This window comes from Rhinoderma darwinii, chromosome 4 (assembly GCF_050947455.1).
Source record: "Rhinoderma darwinii isolate aRhiDar2 chromosome 4, aRhiDar2.hap1, whole genome shotgun sequence".
Taxonomy (NCBI): Eukaryota; Metazoa; Chordata; class Amphibia; order Anura; family Rhinodermatidae; genus Rhinoderma; species Rhinoderma darwinii.
The window spans coordinates 63,507,844-63,527,182 of NC_134690.1; the positions used below are offsets into that span (position 1 = coordinate 63,507,844).

A 19,339-nucleotide genomic window follows, 5' to 3' on the forward strand; every position below is an offset into this window, starting at 1 on the left:
CCCCCGTAGATAACGCCATACAGCCCCCCCCCCGTAGATAACGCCATACAGCCCCCTCTGTAGATAACGCCATACAGCCCCCTCTTTAGAGAACGCCATACAGCCCCCTCTGTAGATAGGGGGGGTTTGTAAAAAAGGCACTATCTACAAGGGGGGGGGGGTTGTGTGACACCCAGGGGAGGGGGGGCCAAAGTCAAAAGTTTGCTATGGGGCCCAGTCTTTCCTAGTTACGCCCCTGGCTCCGTCGTTTCAGACGTAATTGCTCCTCATCGCATTATGCGAGGCGTCTTTGACGGCCGTATATTTGAGCTGTTCTTCATTGAATTCAATGAAAAACGGCTCAAATTACGTCCAAAGAAGTGTCCTGCACTTCTTTGACGAGACAGCTGTCAAACGACGACGCGTAAATTACAGGTCGTCGGCATAGTATGTCGGCAAACCCATTCAAATGAATGGGCAGATGTTTGCCGACATATTGTAGCCGTATTTTCAGGCGTAAATCGAGGCATAATACGCCTCGTTTACGCCTGAAAATAGGTTGTGTGAACCCAGCCTTATTCTTCAGAGGTCCTTTAGAAAATGTAAGAAGCAACCTGATTGGTTGCTAAGGGCAACTACTTTTCTTTTTCATCAACCTAGTTTTGATAAATCTACCCCATAGTATCCCACAAAAATAATTGTGCAAAGCTGACTGTAATAATGCCCACTAAGCACCCCAAAAAATTATTTTGGCAAGTAGATTGTGCCCCTGAATGTAATAGTGCCCATGCAGTGCTTTAAAAAAAAATGTATTAAGCAGAGTGCCCCCAATAGTAAGCTTACACAGTACCCCGACAAATAAAGATACATCTTCACGTCTCCTGCGCCATAGATCTGCCCTCTCATAGACTACAAGCCCAAAGTGGCCTATGGAGGTAAATGTTGGGGCAGTGTAATCGATGTGCTGGGTCCTCCAAACCAAGAGACCCCCATGTATCCAGAATTTCCTAATATGGCATTGAAAAATTAATGAAAACGTGGGAAGATGATAGATAGATAGATAGATAGATAGATAGATAGATAGATAGATAGATAGATAGATAGATAGATAGATAGATAGATAGATAGAAGGAAATAAGTATTTGATCCCTTGCTGATTTTGTAAGTTTGCCCACTGTCAAAGACATGAACAGTCTTGAATTTTTAGGCTAGGTTAATTTTACCAGTGAGAGATAGATTATATTTTAAAAAAAAACAGAAAATCATATTGTCAAAATTATATATATTTATTTGCATTGTGCACAGAGAAATAAGTATTTGATCCCTTTGGCAAACAAGACTTAATACTTGGTGGCAAAACCCTTGTTGGCAAGCACAGCAGTCAGACGTTTTTTGTAGTTGATGATGAGGTTTGCACACATGTTAGATGGAATTTTGGCCCACTCCTCTTTGCAGATCATCTGTAAATCATTAAGATTTCGAGGCTGTCACTTGGCAACTCGGATCTTCAGCTCCCTCCATAAGTTTTCGATGGGATTAAGGTCTGGAGACTGGCTAGGCCACTCCATGACCTTAATGTGCTTCTTTTTGAGCCACTCCTTTGTTGCCTTGGCTATATGTTTCGGGTCATTGTCGTGCTGGAAGACCCAGCCACGAGCCATTTTTAATGTCCTGGTGTAGGGAAGGAGGTTATCACTCAGGATTTGACGGTACATGGCTCCATCCATTCTCCCATTGATGCGGTGAAGTAGTCCTGTGCCCTTAGCAGAGAAACACCCCCAAAACATAATGTTTCCACCTCCATGCTTGACAGTGGGGACGGTGTTCTTTGGGTCATAGGCAGCATTTCTCTTCCTCCAAACACGGCGAGTTGAGTTAATGCCAAAAAGCTCAATTTTAGTCTCATCTGACCACAGCACCTTCTCCCAATCACTCTCAGAATCATCCAGATGTTCATTTGCAAACTTCAGACGGGCCTGTACATGTGCTCTCTTGAGCAGGGGGACCTTGCGGGCACTGCAGGATTTGAATCCATTACGGCGTAATGTGTTACCAATGGTTTTCTTGGTGACTGTGGTCCCAGCTGCCTTGAGATCATTAACAAGTTCCCCCTGTGTAGTTTTCGGCTGAGCTCTCACCTTCCTCAGGATCAAGAATACCCCATGAGGTGAGATTTTGAATGGAGCCCCAGATCGATGTCGATTGACAGTCATTTTATATGTCTTCCATTTTCTTACTATTGCACCAACAGTTGTTTCCTTCTCACCCAGCGTCTTACTTATGGTTTTGTAGCCCATTCCAGCCTTGTGCAGGTCTATGATCTTGTCCCTGACATCCTTAGAAAGCTCTTTGGTCTTGCCCATGTTGTAGAGGTTAGAGTCAGACTGAGTAATTGAGTCTGTGGACAGGAGTCTTTTATATAGGTGACCATGTAAGACAGCTGTCTTTAATGCAGGCACCAAGTTGATTTGGAGCGTGTAACTGGTCTGGAGGAGGATGAACTCTTAATGGTTGGTAGGGGATCAAATACTTATTTCTCTGTGAACAATGCAAATAAATATATATAATTTTGACAATGTGATTTTCAGTTTTTTTTTAAATATAATCTATCTCTCACTGGTAAAATTAACCTAGCCTAAAAATTCTAGACTGTTCATGTCTTTGACAGTGGGCAAACTTACAAAATCAGCAAGGGATCAAATACTTATTTCCTTCACTGACAGACAGACAGACAGACAGACAGACAGACAGACAGACAGACAGACAGATAGATAGATAGATAGATAGATAGATAGATAGATAGATAGATAGATAGATAGACAGACAGACAGACAGATAGACAGACAGATAGATAGATAGAGTTACATTTCTTATCAGAGAAATGGATCCGCTAAGCCGTAATTGGGTAGACTGGGGTGCAGAGTCTAGGTAAACTCGCCATTATTTCCAGGTTCCGGTCCACAGAACAGTCACTGAATGGCGGCGGGTGCGCTATAGCCGAGGTAGAAATGTAGCCAGGGGTTGTCAACGAAATGGTAGCCAGTAAGTAGCAAGCTGGAGGATGACGGAACGGATTGGTAGTCAGAAATCAGGCCAGGAGTTAATACCAAAGGTAGAACCGCAGGAACCAATCGACAAATTCAAAGTGCGATGCAGCAGCGTAATCCAGGAACAAGGCCAATGTCAAAGTTAGGAATAGAGTCCAAAAGCACTAGGAACAATAACCAAACATAGGATGTACCTATATCTGCAGGAAAAGCATGACAGGCTGTATACTATTTAAGGCCAAATGCACACGATGCGCATTAAGTTTGCATTTTCCATGCAAATTTTCGTATACAAAATCTGCAGTCTAATACAGTATCAGCAAAGTAAATGAGATTTCAAGAAATCTCTTCTACATGTTGCTAATTTTTTGGCATGTAAATTGACCTGCAGTGCATATTTTAAAATCTGCAGCATGTCAATTTATCTTGCGTTTCCCTTTGCGAATTGTATCTGACTAGTTTTAAAAAAAAAACACAACAAAAAATCTGCAGCATAAATCTGCAACTATTTCTGCATCAAAATGTAAAAACTGCACTTAATACGGCATGAAAAAAAACGCACTATTAGATACGGATTTTACCTGCATTTACCTGCACTTTTGCTGCGTATTTTCTGCACCAAATTATGCAATGTGTGCATGTAGACTAAATAGGCCTCATGTCATCACCTGGTTTCTAGTTGCTCCAGCAACCCGCCGCTGCCACTATGGTGAAGAGTAGAACCGTAGACAGATCCGGCAGTGATCTTGTCGCTGGTGTCAGGCAAAGTGAGTAACAGAGAGATAAGATAGATAGATAGATAGATAGATAGATAGATAGATAGATAGATAGATAGATAGATAGATAGATAGATAGATAGATAGATAGATAGATAGATAGATAGATAGATAGATAGATAGATAGATATTAGATAGATAGATATTAGATAGATAGATAGATAGATAGATAGATAGATAGATAGATAGATAGATAGATAGATAGATAGATAGATAGATAGATAGATAGATAGATAGATAGATAGATAGATAGATAGATAGATAGATATTAGATAGATAGATAGATATTAGATAGATAGATAGATATTAGATAGATAGATATTAGATAGATAGATAGATATTAGATAGATAGATAGATAGATAGATAGATAGATAGATAGATAGATAGATAGATAGATAGATAGATAGATAGATATTAGATAGATAGATATTAGATAGATAGATATTAGATAGATAGATATTAGATAGATAGATATTAGATAGATAGATAGATAGATAGATAGATAGATAGATAGATAGATAGATAGATAGATAGATAGATAGATAGATAGATAGATAGATAGATAGATAGATAGATAGATACATAGATAGATAGATAGATAGATAGATAGATAGATAGATAGATAGATAGATAGATAGATAGATAGATAGATAGATAGATAGATAGATAGATATTAGATAGATAGATATTAGATAGATAGATATTAGATAGATAGATATTAGATAGATAGATAGATAGATAGATAGATAGATAGATAGATAGATAGATAGATAGATAGATAGATAGATAGGTAGATATTAGATAGATAGATAGATATGATTATTTTGTAACATTTGGCTATTTTCGTCCCAGTAAATAGTAGACCGTTTTCATCCATACAGATACAAAAGTTATTGGATTTTCTTTTGTGATTCACAAAGCAATTTGTGTAAATGTGAAGCTTCCACCCAAGCAATGATATAGTCGGGTTTATTGCCATTCAACTATTATCTTTCTTTCCCTTTTCTTCTGCTAGTTCTGTACTTCACTACTTGTGTTTCCATGAGAACCAGGATCCCTTTACTAGGAAAAAGTGTCGTTACAATGAGGGCAGCGGCAGATACTGAACTTTGTGACAACACTTTGGTGGCAATAATGAGTCTTTACAATTTAATACAGAGGTGCGGTAGCTTTACTACTGATGCCCGGGTTATAAACATTATTTCTGAGGCTAAACAATACATTCATTACAGACCAGTATCTCGGCTGAGTTCCACAGATATAGACTTAGAAATACGGCATATTTGCCACACTGTATTAAAGCAAGGAGCTATTGTGGGACAAATACAAAGCCCGGTCTCCGTTAAGAGGATTTTCTTCAATTGTAAGATTGTACGGAACTATTCCTCAGATTGCCGCCACCAATGTATTGCTAACTGAAAAACATAATCATCTGTACCAGGGGCGTAACTAGGAAAGACTGGGCCCCATAGCAAACTTTTGACTGGGGCCCCCCCTCCGCTGGGTATCACACAACCCCCGCCCCCTTGTAGATAGTGCCTCCCTATAGATTCCACCACACAGCGCCCCCCTATAGATAGCACCATACACAGCCCCCTGTAGATAACGTCTTACAGCCCCAATCCCCCCTGTAGATAACGCCATACAGCCCCCCTGTAGATAACGCCATACAGCCCCCCTGTAGATAACGCCATACAGCCACCTGTAGATAACGCCATAGAGAGTCCCCCCTGTAGATAACGCCATAGAGAGTCCCCCCTGTAGATAACGCCATACAGATCCCCCCTGTAGATAACGCCATACAGATCCCCCCTGTAGATAACGCCATACAGACCCCCTGTAAATAACGCCATACAGAGTCCCCCCTGTAGATAACGCCATACAGACCCCCCTGTAGATAACGCCATACAGATCCCCCTGTAGATAACGCCATACAGCCCCCCTGTAGATAACGCCATACAGCCCCCCTGTAGATAACGCCATACAGCCACCTGTAGATAACGCCATAGAGAGTCCCCCCTGTAGATAACGCCATAGAGAGTCCCCCCTGTAGATAACGCCATACAGAGTCCCCCCTGTAGATAACGCCATACAGATCCCCCCTGTAGATAACGCCATACAGACCCCCTGTAAATAACGCCATACAGAGTCCCCCCTGTAGATAACGCCATACAGACCCCCCTGTAGATAACGCCATACAGATCCCCCTGTAGATAACGCCATACAGACCCCCCCTGTAGATAACGCCATACAGACCCCCCTGTAGATAACACCATACAGACCCCCCTGTAGATAACGCCATACAGCCCCCCTGTAGATAACGCCATACAGCCCCCCCTGTAGATAATATCATACAAACCCCCCTGTAGATAATGCCATACAGAACACCCCCGTAGATAACGCCATACAGACCCCCCTGTAGATAATGCCATACAGACCCCCCTGTAGATAACGCCATACAGACCCCCCTGTAGATAACGCCATACAGACCCCCCTGTAGATAACGCCATACAGACCCCCCTGTAGATAACGCCATACAGACCCCCTGTAGATAACGCCATACAGAGTCCCCCCTGTAGATAACGCCATACAGAGTCTCCCCTGTAGATAACGCCAGACAGACCCCCCCTGTAGGTAACGCCATACAGACCCCCCTGTAGATAACACCATACAGAACCCCCCCCCCGTAGATAACGCCATACAGACCCCCCTGTAGATAATGCCATACAGACCCCCCTGTAGATAATGTCATACAGACCCCCCTGTAGATAACGCCATATAGCCCCCTCCCCCCAAAAAAAGCGGCCTATAGTTTTTCCTACAAAGGAGATGTATCCCCTATCCACAGGATAGGGGATACATGTGTGATCGCTGGCAGCGATAAGTAGAACGGGAGACCGAAAGTCCCCCCAAGTTCTCCATGACTAACCTCGGTCTTCCGGAGTCTGCGCAGTTCAATAAAAATGAAAGGTGCGCTGGTCACGCATGCGCACAAGCGCGACTGGTGCACAATTCATTTCTATGGAGCTGCAGACGGACCCGGAAGTCCGAGGTATGTCATGGAGAACTTCGGGGGACTTTCTGTCCCCCGTTCTCCTTATCGCTGGGCGTCCCAGCGATCCCACATGTATCCCCTATCCTGTGGATAGGGGATGCATGTCTTTTGTAGAAACAACTCCTTCAGTTGCGTCACGCTGTAGCAGCCATATCGGCTGCTAGCGGAGACTCCGGCCATAGGGGGGCCCATGCCGGCTGGTGGCACGGGCCCCCTCATGCTGCGGGTCCTGTAGCAGCCGCTACGGCTGCTATAGTGGTAGTTACGCCACTGATCTGTACAATCCCTCAAGAGCCAAATGAGAACTGGTGGGGGAGTAAAGAATGGACGTAGTGATATCACTACTTCATGGAATCAAACGCAGAGTGCAACATAATTTATGTCCATTATATCTTTGGGTAGGGACCACCTCTGATTTTCACAGTCTGCGTGGCATGTAAACAACGCTTGTGGGCCCAGTCATTGAGACCTCGGGAACTGTCCGACTTTCTTAGCACATTTGAACATTTTTTTACCAAAACTGACAAAATTAGTTTTTGTTGCACATAACCAATCAGAGCTCAGCTTTCATATCTTAAGACTCTAAAACAATGAAAGCTTCACTGTGGTTGGCTACCTTGGGCAACAATGCCACTTCACATTATTTTGATAAGTTATTTTTCATTACCATTTTCACATTATTTCGATAAATGAGGACCATGAAGTATACTCTACAGTCACTGAATTCTCAACATTACTAAATGTTGGTCAGTGGTACAGATACTATGTCTCTTAATAAAAAAAAAAAAATTGCCATACAGATGTAGCAGAGCTGAGTTTATTAGATCTCAAAGATCATGATGCAGAAATAATTCTACCCTTAGGTGATCAATCACAATTTAGGGGGGTTGTCCAGGATTCGGAAAAATATATGCTTTTTTTCCTAATATAGAACCACTTTTTTCTATAGGTTGTGTATGGTATTGCAGCTCAGCCCCTTTCACTTTCACTGCAATACCACACACAGTCCATAAACAAGAGTGGCGCTGTTTCTGAAAACAGGGTTTGCTGTTTTTTGGGGTTTTGTTTTTTACAGAAACAGACTCACTTTTTTCAATGGGCTGTTTCTAGTTTCGCAGTTCAGTCCCATTCAAGGGAATGGGACTAATCTGCTATACCTGACATAACCCATGGACAAGAGTCCAAATTAGGTTAGGGTTAGTTTTTTTTTCCCAAAAACAGCATCACTGTTGCAACTATTGCAGCTTAGTCCCGCTCAAGTGAATGTGGTTGAGCTGATATACCAAACACCACCGATGGTCTGAAGTGGTTCTGTTTTGTTGTTTTTTTTAAAAACACACCCTTTTTTTTAAGCCTGAACCCTATTAAGCTCTGCTACATCTGTACATATAAATGCAACTGTTTAAAACACAGGCTACAAACCTTAAAATTTTTATTATGTAACCTAATGATTAATTGAAACCTGAGCCGATATGCAAAAATATCTTGGATTTTCATGTGTGTTTTTTTTCTACAAAATATCAACCAAAAATGTCACTCAGCCCTTCTAGCTATTTTTCTCTTTTCACTTTTTAGACCATCACTCAATGGATTGTCACAGCTCTCGAATAATGCACGACACAGAAAAGGATGATAATAATAATGATGAATACGATAATTATGATGAACTGGTAGCCAAGTCGTTGTTGAATCTTGGCAAAATAGCCGAGGATGCGGCATACAGAGCCAGGACAGAATCTGAAATGAACAGCAATACATCTAATAGCTTGGAAGATGACAGTGACGACAAGAACGAGAATGTGGGACGGAAAACGGAGCTTAGTTTAGACTTGGACAGTGATGTTGTGCGGGAAACAGTGGATTCCCTCAAACTGTTGGCACAAGGACATGGTGTAGTACTTTCTGATAACCTCAATGATAGGAATTATATTGACATTTCATCCCACGAAGATTCAAGGAATATGAACTACTTAACGTTCGGCAAGCCTATAAATAATGGACATACGGAGAAAATGGTGGAGGAGAGTGATGAGGAGGTGTGCTTGAGCAGTTTGGAGTGCTTACGTAACCAATGTTTTGACCTTGCACGAAAACTTAGTGAAACTAATTCTGATAGAAGTCAGCAACAATGTATGGGTATGAGAATGCCTAGGGCGGACGAAGGCTATTCTGATCGAATGCCAGATAGGAATTATTCAGACATGATGAATTTAATGAGACTTGAAGAACAATTGAGCCCCAGATCAAGAACTTTTTCTAGCTGTGCAAAAGAGGACGAGTACCTTGAAAGAGATGATGATACTACCTCCATCACCTCAGACAGGTCAGAAGAAGTCTTTGATATGACAAAAGGTAATCTGTCACTGCTAGAAAAAGCCATAGCCCTGGAAAGTGAGAGAGCAAAAGCAATGAGGGAAAAGATGGCCATGGAAGCTGGAAGGCGAGATAGCATGAGAGTCTGTGATGACCATACCATGAGACACCTCTCAGGGGAGGAAAGAAGGCCAAAGTCCAACGATGGCCATGTCAAAAAGCCATGTTATACAAAAGGTAATATATGCATGCTTATTTCTACCTATGTTGACTGGGAGCTTACCGGCCCATTGATTCTAGTCAGATAGGAACATTCTCCTACCTGTTAAGATCCATCTAGTTGTTCTGGCAGGACAGTATTGCAGTAGTGTTTTGTGTAGGTGTAGTACAGAAACGCAATTTAGTTCATCAATATAAAGACTTCGTGGGCCTGAAATGTAAGGACCCCTTTCTCAGCCGGTTATATGATTGGAGCTTTTGTCACTTTATGTCCCGATCTTCTCTTTACAGCTCAAACAAAGTTCATTACTTTGAGAGGCAACATTCAGAATTGAAAAAAGCACCTCCAACGATAAAACTTTTTGAAATCCAAGGTCAATCCTAAGACATGATGGCAATAGCATGCAGAATGTAACCCCATTAATACCACACACATTTTTCTACTTAGCCTGTGACGAATATGTACATCATGGGCGGCTTTCAGTTCCCGCACCATGACAAATATTTTCATCATGACGACCTCTAGGGCACTGCCAGCACACCCGAGATCAGTGGCAGGGGCACAGATGTAATACACAACCCTGCTCCTGCCGGAATCAGAGGAAACCTAGATCCCAGCAGCTAACCCCTTCAGTGCTATGATCATACATGATGACCGCACTTTACAAGGGAGATAGCCTTCTTGTCATAGGCCTGGGGTCAACATGGAGACAGCCCAGGACCTGCCCCCCCATGTCTTTCACATGTAGATACCTACTAGGGCATAGCTGTAATCTTCCCTAATAGGCGCCTGTGCATATTTCTGTGCGCCGGCACAATATGTTGGCATGTGGAATGTAGTATGCCAGTATATGGCAAATACAAACAAAGTTTGGTATAAAAAAAAGTACACAAAAAGCTATTGTTTTCCAATAAAATCCATATATTAGGCTCCTTTCACATCTGCTTAGTCTCCGTCAAGGGCTACAATCCCATTTGACGGAAAATCTCTAATTGTTCCATCAAAACAGCTGCCACCTCGATGGAACCCAACTGATCCCTTTATAAGACAATTGTGTCTATTGCACGACAGGTCCGTCAGAACATTGTGTCTTCCATGATAAAGAGAAGCCAAAACGCAGATGAGAAAAGAGCCTTAAAAACATAAAAAACACATATTTGGCATGCCCATATGCTAACCTCCTGCAATTTAAATTTATACATGTAAATTTGGTCAGTGATGAACTGCATAAAAATAAACAAAAAAATACACTGAGAAATTGTGAGTTTTTTTCTTTGAACCCCCAAGATTAAATGAATAAAAATGAAATGCTAATGTATACATACCGTAATGTGGTAAAAATAGAAAGCACACATGTCCCGCAAACAAAGCCTTAATCAGCAGTATTAATGCAAAAACAAGTTACCGTATCTGGTCCTAAACGCTAAAAAAAAATGCTTTAGATGGTCTGGATACAAACGTAGAAGCTGCAGCGCAAAAAGGAAATACGTTTTTTAATAAAAGTCTATTAAAAAAAATCTTTAGAAACACAAAACACATACTGTACAAAAAAGAAGAAAAATGCTACAAAGGTTTACATAGCCTTTAAGGGGTTAATGACTAAGAATTTTATTTTTGCACTTGTGCTGGAAACGTTTTTGTTTTTTTTATGCTCGTAAAGTGATCTTTGCGTATTTTTTATCGTGATACATAGGGATTTGACCTTTTACCTTTTTTATACACATAGAGGGGAATTTATCAAGAGCTTTACAACACTTTAGTGGCAGAGAACAGGTGCAAATTTTGGAGTCCACATGTTTAGCGCAAAAATATGCACGTTTTAGCTTTTTACGCCACTGTTGCCAGTTTTCCAAAAAGTGGCTGGGGCTTAGCGGAAGGAGGTGGCACGACATATTAACTATAATTTACGGCGGAGATGGCTGGCATAGATTTTACTTTGTTACGCACGAACCGTCCAACATGCAATAAATGTATTAAAAGGTGTGGGCCTCTTAATAAATGTATGGCATCTTGCTCCAGCAAGCTTCAGTTTAAGACTAGCGCAGTCTTAGTAAATCTGGGTCTGGTATTTTTTATTTTTAGAATTATTGGCCTTTTTGTGAGTAAAAATTAGAAACAAAATTACATTTTTCAAATTGAAGCTAATTTTGAATCTAGGGTTTTGGACATGATTGGGGGTGGGATTTTAGAGTTTTTTTCATAGTTTTTTTCTTAATATTAGTAGCTTTTATTCACACTACATATTTCTCCTGTAACTGAAGCTGTCGTGCAGGTCCTTGTGGTGTCTGCTCGTCATATGGTTGCCGCTGTATTACAGAGGGATTCTCCCCTGGAAGCAATATTTTTAGGGGAAAATGCCTCCATAGCGTGTCATCCGATGGAACATGCCAATATTTACAAGTCTGGAAAAAAAGCCTCCATTTACAGAAATACAGTATAGACTTTCACAGGTGCCATATTACTGCTCCGTACAACTCAGAGGTTTCTATAGAGCTGCAATACAGCCTTGTGCGTGAAAGCTGATAATATTTCAGTTGTTTTTTGTTGTTGTACAATTAATCGTAATATTGATTAGATCTATCATTTCTCTCGATCCTATAATGATTGTCACATAGATTATCTTTTGCCACCTCGGTGCCATTCATAAACTGACAAACTTCTTCATCTTTTTGGAATATTTTTGCCAGAATGAAAATGTTCATTATGAGCACATTTAATCACGCTGGCTAATGATGGGTGATTGATGAATGATAATAATCAGCTTTTTATTATACGTATTGCTATGACTTGATAATGAGCTTTGATGTAGTGTTCATCTACAGAGGAATGAATGTGCTCCTCAAGTGTCTTGCTGTGTATGTGAGGTACATGAATTCAGTGTCTCTAAATCACTTGCAACAATATGCAATTAATTCCACTTAGATTAATTGATGATCCCATTAGCCCCTTTGAATTAGATCTTTTCAGTCTGGAAGAACAAGTGATATAGTCAGCAATTTAATTATCGAGAAAGTTTATTTTTTCTTTTGCAGAGACCAAAAAGAAAAGTAAAGCTCTGTTGCCATGTCTTGATCTTGTGCTTAAAGATTCTACAAGAATGTTCGAAACCCGTTGACTCTTTTGGCCCACATTTATTAATAATGGTGTATTTTGCACCAATGACGTTGGAGAAGGTAGTTTGTGAGATTTGCGCCTAATTTATTAAAAGGCGCACATCTCTTTATAAATCGAGTGCATTTGGAATTACCCGACTGAGCAGCCTTACGTTTGGGCCACTAATTTGCGGCATTTTTAACCGTTGTTTTTGATAAATTAGTCTAAAAGTACATTTACAGCATGGACTCGTCCACTTTTTGTCATCTATTTTCTTTCTTGAATTAAAAAGACAAATGTTACAAATTTTTACGGAAATTTAGCTCAAATCTAGATGCAACTTTTTAACTTGTTCAATCTCTGCCAAAATCAGGCATAAACTGAATAATAAATGTGGGCCTTTTGTTTTTAAAATAAAATTCAAAGGCCAAGTTCACGCATTATATTTTGCAGTATTTTTCCCGTAGATTCCAGATGCCCCATGATAGCGAAAAGTTATGAAATCTCATTCAGACATTGCATTGGAGAATTGCACTTTTTTTATGGCTCGCTGTGTTGTTTTTCTAAATGCAAAAAACTCTTAGGCCGAATTCAGACGACCGTAGTATACGTCCGTGTGACAGTCGTTAAACGGGGACACATGTATATCAATGGGGCCATTCATGAACGGCCGTTGTTTCAACGGACCGTGTGAAGGGTCCATTGAAAAATAGAACATGTCCTATTTTCTTCAGTTTTCACGCATCCCTCAATAGACTCAAGTCTATGAGAGATCCGTGAAAACAGGACCGCACGTGTGCAACTTGGACGTGAAAAACTGTAGTTTTTCAGGTCCGAGTTTGCACTCGTTCGTGAGAATAAGCCCTTAATCTCTGTTCACATATGCGTTGTGGCATATGACACAGTGCCAGATCTGTAGATCGATGGACACCACTGGTGCCCGATGGACCCCATTCACTTCTAATGGGGTCTGTCAGGTTCTTGTGGTGTTGTTGTGGTGTCTGTCATTTTGACGGAAAGAATAGCGCTGCATGCAGTGTTGCACTTCCCATCAAACTGGATGGAAACAGAGTCATTGGCGCAGATGTGAACAGAGTCTTACCTAAACAAGCTCCTTCAGCTTCAAAAATAATCACAGACCATTTACTTTTTATTATGGACACGGCCAACCAATTTTTAAACACAGTCCATGAACTTACTAACGGTTGACAACCCTTTTTAACATTTTTCTAGCCCAGCCAGTTCCTTTCAATATCAATCCTGCATACTGTACTTTACCACTGAACCAAATAAATGTCCCTCTTCTTTCAGAAAAAGATTCTATTTCAATTTATCTCTCAGTCGTTTTGTTTTTGACAGGTGAATTGAGGTGAGACAAAGCTCAGATAGAGATAATTGATCACTGGGGAGAGACACCAGCGCAGTGTACACGGTCACCTTAACAAGGCAGATGATGGATTCGGAAGAAGAGTGGAAAATTAATTGCACTTTCTTGATTTTATCTGTGCTTATCTGGTAAATGACCATGTGAACTGCACCAGTGTCCATTTACTTGTCAAGCATGGGCTAGAAGAGAGAATATTCCAGGGTTAATAGCATTACCATGTTATGGGGGCTGATAAACACTTATTGATTGCTTATTTTAAAATTGTATTAATTATTATAAATGGAATCCCTCCTTTAGTTGCAGGATTCCGCTCAGAAAATTTGTGACAATTTACAGTACATGGGGTTCATTCACATGTAGCGGAATAAATCAGCACAGAATTTAGGGCATGCTATGGATTTTCCTAGTGGATTTTGCCATTGTCCGTGCAAACGATTTCACTTTCTGGCATATGAGCGGCATGAGAGGCGCCTAAATTATATTAAGACGCATTCGCCTTTTAAAAAAAATTGGGCATGTTTAATTCCAACTTTCCTTATAGTCCAACTGGTGTATCAAACGCCAGTCTTAATAAATTCCCCTAATGTCCATCTGTGAATACCATTTTATTTGATCTAAATAGGTTTATAATTATGTGCTGATTTATTTCTTTATATAACATTATGGGCAGGGTCCTGTTTTGTTTTCTATCCAGAGCTCTAAGGCTAGTGCTACAGGGCAACTTTGGTTACACTAAATGGAGATCGCAATGTCGTAATTAGTAAGTAATGATTCTAAACATGGTCGCGTTAGTATACGTAAAATGATGCGACCGCCACACGACAGTCACTAAAAAAATCAACATCTGCAGGATTTTTGCTTGCAGAACGTAAGTGACGTTTCTAGCATAGACTTCAATGTAAGTCACGTGAGACTGTGACTCAAATGCAACATGTCAACAATTTTACATTTTATGAGTGTCTTTTGGGTGTCTTTTGCGAGTTGCAAGCGACTCATAACGAAAGCTCAATCTAAAATAGTCGTGCGACAGCAAGTTTTTGTCGTGCGACTTGTGTGCGACCAAAGTTGCTGTGTAGCACTAGCCTTAATCCCCTGCATAGACATGATGTCAAATAGTGTATAACATTCAAGCTGCCTACAGCTGCTACTAGAGGGAGCTGAGGAGCTTACTAAATACTGTTATACATTGAAATTAATAATAAGTATACAGTAAGCTCTGAAGCTCCCTCTAGTGGTGGCTTGAGGCAGCTAGAATGTCATGTTTTATGTCTTTGAAAGGGGTTTGGAGCTATAAATCAACATCTATTTAGATTTATTAAATAATTCATCAGCACAGAATTTTGGAGCTAAAACTAGGGCATTAATCAGTGGGTATTCAGTTTAAGGTAGTTCTTCCCCATTTACTTCAATGGAAAAAAAGAAAAACAGATGCAGATTATAGATGTGTTTTTTAAAAGGTAACATATTCTTATATGTATTGTCCAGCAAAAAAAGGTTAACAGTTTAGGCCAGTTTCAGATGGATACAAAACCTGGCCTCTGCCGTGGTTTCCCAAACCAAACCTGGACCATCATAGTGGTCTATGGTTATGTAAGTTCACTTCAGTAGAACCGCAGGAGAGGCCGGGTCTTATGGATGTAATACGAACATTAAAATGCGACTGCATTACAGATGTTTCAAACCGGCCATAGGGACATTTTTAATTTTGAAAGTGGCCCAAAATTTTGGGGGACTATAATACACATTTTTAGAGAATTTTTTAGTAGTTTATGAATTAATCATTTGCACTGAATAGATCTATTGTGAACCTAACCAAGGTAAGTACGTTTAGTGGTTTTGTTCCACAGCAACTAGATCTCAGCAAGTTTCTTATGGGTATATTCACAAGCGGTAGATTCAGTGCAAGCTAAAAAATCCATTCCATACAAGTGAGTGGGATTATTTCTGAAGCATGTGCATGGATTTCAGTCAGATCATTAAGACAGTGGCAGAAATTTGTGCTAGTAATAGTTGAGGACCAAAAACATCATTAGTCAGTAATGTAGACATTGGGGCAGATTTATTAATACTGTCTCGGTTTTAGACAAGGCAGTCAGGAGAAGCGGCAGATTTTTCACAGTGGTGTCGCTGTATGACAAATTTGGCAGATCTTGCTAGACATGGTAGACACTTTTCTTTTCCTTATACCACCTCTTGGTTGGCTTAGTTCGCACCATTTTTTTTGCGGCAAAATTTTGACTCAATTTTGGTGCACAGCTTCATATTTAAGCCACATCCCTTTCTGCTAGAACACACCCCATGTTCATATGTGCCACACCTCCTTTTCATATGGGTCACACCCCTTTGTCAAGCAAGATGAAAAAAGTGTCTAAAACAGGTAATAAATGTGGTGTTTTGCCAGAATTGCACATTTTGAATGTAAATCTGCCCCAATGTTGACAGAAGCTCTGATGTCTTTATGAACGGACGTAATGATGAAGGCAATGCGCTCTGATCTGCGGTATATGTGGACGGATAATGATGTAAGCTGAAGGCAGTGACTGCACATTAATTATCCATTGTTGGTTAGGTGGTGAAAGTCATTTCAGATGCAAGTCATGATGTGTCTTAGGCGAGAATCGATAGTAATTTCTTCCTTAAATGCGATTCACTTGTTCTCTTCCTTGCTGTGGTGAGAACAGAACTGAGTATAATTCAATAGTAGAGAGAAACATAATTCTAAATGTATTATTAAAAGAGATGCTGTCTATATTATGTTCCACGCGCTGTCCTTTCCTGAATGTTATATACACTTTGTTCAGCTGTATTTCTGCTGATTGCTGAACTCTTTTAGACAGTACATGTGAACCAAAGAATTTTTCTAAAAAATAATTGTAACATTTTTAAATATTTTTTGTTCTTTTCAAATTAAGTAAAAAAATTAAAATAAAGAAATAAATGAATTGTATGCAAATGATTGTATACAGACTGTATTATCTACTACAAATCCTTGACCAGTAAGCGAAATGCGTCTCCCAGTCCATTATCATTCAGGATTCATCACATTGCGGAATACATGTCCTGATTCCACAATTACAGTCAATACAATTTCTTAACAAATCTGAAATCGAAATCCCAAATTTAAGTTGATAGTATCCAATCATTTTAGTATCAGAGATGAAAGAATTCCATGGTAACATAGGATTCATAAAAAAACATTTTATGGACAACCTAAAGGGATACTCAATTTTTTTTTTACATTTTTTGTATAGACTAAGAAGCAATGTTGGGCAGAGAGATTTAAAGGGGGTTGCAAGAGATTTGTAAACATGGCTGCTGTCTTCCAGAAACAATGTCACTCTTATGCATGTCTGGCATTGCTGCCAGAGCCATTGGAGTAAGAGGCTGAGCTGCAATACCAGGCACAGACAATAGACAAGAGTGGCGCTGTTTCTGGAATAAAGTATCCATGTTTTTCTTTTGTCAACTCCTTGTTTGGAATTTATAGAGAGCTGGCATAGTAGGTAGAGTACCAGGGACCTGCAGGCACAAATTACTTGCATCTTCGGCTTCTCCCAGTTATAAACTCACTCCAAAAATCATGCCCTATAGAAATTTATATGCAAAGTTAACCTGAAATTATTGTATCAAAGAAGAACCTTAACCTGTATAGCTAGTGTCTACAAGTAGAACTCCATTATGTGTATAATAGTAATTAATGAAGACTACTGGATCATCTCATCCGCATCAACTACAATCCACTCTTGACCCTTAGCAGCGGGCATCCTCACAAGGCTGTCTATAAACACATGCCGCTCGTGTCCAATGGGAAATACGGCCCTGAATGTGTAGATTCTCATTCAAATGTAGAATATTCCCCCACATTATATTGTCCTAACTGTGGTAAGGCTAAGGATACTATGGTCTATTTCAAGAAATGCGATACCACACATTTATAGGATTTTCGCAGACAACCAAGTCCTTGTTTTTTGGGCAGTCAAGGTCAACTATCACTGTAAAAATGTAGCACGGGAGTAAAATAGATTATAAAGACAAATTCAGCTCTGCTTGTATATAATCCATACATCAAATAAACCAACAACGAAAAATTACAGTAGCAAAAGAGGTGTATTAATAAAACGTATCATTGTTTCCCCCTTTGCCGGTCTTTTTAGATTGCCCATATTTCTTAATACTGCACGGATTTGCCGTTATCTGGTGACATCCTTCATCATTATTATAACACTGCCTTGTTGTCACCCTCCACATTTTCTAGTAGCAGAACTAATTAAAGTAGATTATTTGTATTAAAAGTAGAAACTTGTCTTTTTGCCAATGAGGAACTTAAGGCAATCTCCCTGGTGTCTGATGTCTATAAGTAGCAATGAAATTAGTCCTCTGAGCCCGGGATTATACTCATGAATCTTGTTGGTTGAGTTACTTTTAACTAATATTCATCATTCCAAAAGGGTAATTTCACCTTGCAGATTTACCTGGCAAAGATGCCATTTACAAATGCTAATTGTTGATACGGCAGTCATTAAAGGAACAGTGATCCCAAAAACAAAGCTGATATAGTTCTATGTTATATTCCAGGTACTTAATGTGAGTTTTGTCCTGTTTGACACATATCAGCTGGGATTTCTTATTTTCATTCTTGTGTGAAACTGGCCACCTCCTTGGTTATGTCCTCAAAGTGGTTGAACAGATGTTTACACCCTTAGTTTCCACGAATATCATTAAGGACTTCAATTTCTCATGATACAAATTCAATACAATATCACGACATGTTAGCAAAACCCTTGGCGGGTTGCAATTTATATCACAACCACTGGGTGGCCAATGACAGACACATATGGCATAAATAACTCCCAACAAAGTATCGCAAAATCATGTTCTTTTTTAAAGCTGGTCATCTCGCGCCCTGAAGTGTTGATACAAGAGGAAATAAGGGAGGACATATCTCACGTGTGTTTGTCACTTGCAATTCCCCATGCCTCCAGGGTATTTACTGTTGCAAATATTATTCCAAACTGGATGCCTGTGTGAGAACATATGAAAAGTCATGATAAATAGATGCTTCTTTATTCTGTGTAGCCCCACCTAAAGTAGGGGTCCTTGGCGACTTTTGGTTACCATAAGTTGCGGCGAGACTCACATTTGACTTCAATGTCTCCAGCTGAACGGAAAAGCTGCGGGCACCTTGCAACAATTGCATGATTTTCACCATGATGGAATAATTTTTAACTATAGTGCAACTTTTTCCCGCATATGAATACATTGCTTAGAAGTATCGGAGCTCATTTTTGTCATTATGATATCATAATGTGTTATTTGTGATGTTTCATACGACTGCAGGACCACAGATAAACCTACTTGCTGTCCTAGCCCAGTGATAAATTTACCAATTCCGCTCTGCTACATATACATATTACCATGTAGGTCTGAATTTTAATCATCCATTTGATGATGTCACTGAAATTCATGGA

At 40.0% G+C, this 19,339-nt stretch overlaps 1 protein-coding gene and 1 long non-coding RNA gene across 7 annotated transcripts in view; one reads left to right on the forward strand and one right to left on the reverse strand.

Moving 5' to 3' along the window:
* MYT1L (myelin transcription factor 1 like) overlaps positions 1-19,339 on the forward strand; it is a 312,782-nt gene that overhangs the window by 224,450 nt on the left and 68,993 nt on the right. For 5 of the 6 annotated variants that reach the window (XM_075861151.1, XM_075861147.1, XM_075861148.1 and 2 more), the window contains one exon: positions 8,434-9,408. The exons of the other annotated variant lie outside the window; for it this stretch is intronic. In XM_075861151.1, coding sequence (XP_075717266.1) covers positions 8,434-9,408 — 975 coding nt within the window. The remainder of the gene's footprint in view (positions 1-8,433; positions 9,409-19,339) is intronic. 6 annotated transcript variants of the gene reach the window in all.
* On the reverse strand, positions 15,930-19,104 carry LOC142759208 (uncharacterized). The gene is made up of 3 exons (XR_012883106.1): positions 19,009-19,104; positions 18,819-18,891; positions 15,930-16,537 (listed from the first exon to the last, which is right to left on the reverse strand). It is a non-coding gene; the product is annotated as an uncharacterized LOC142759208 (long non-coding RNA).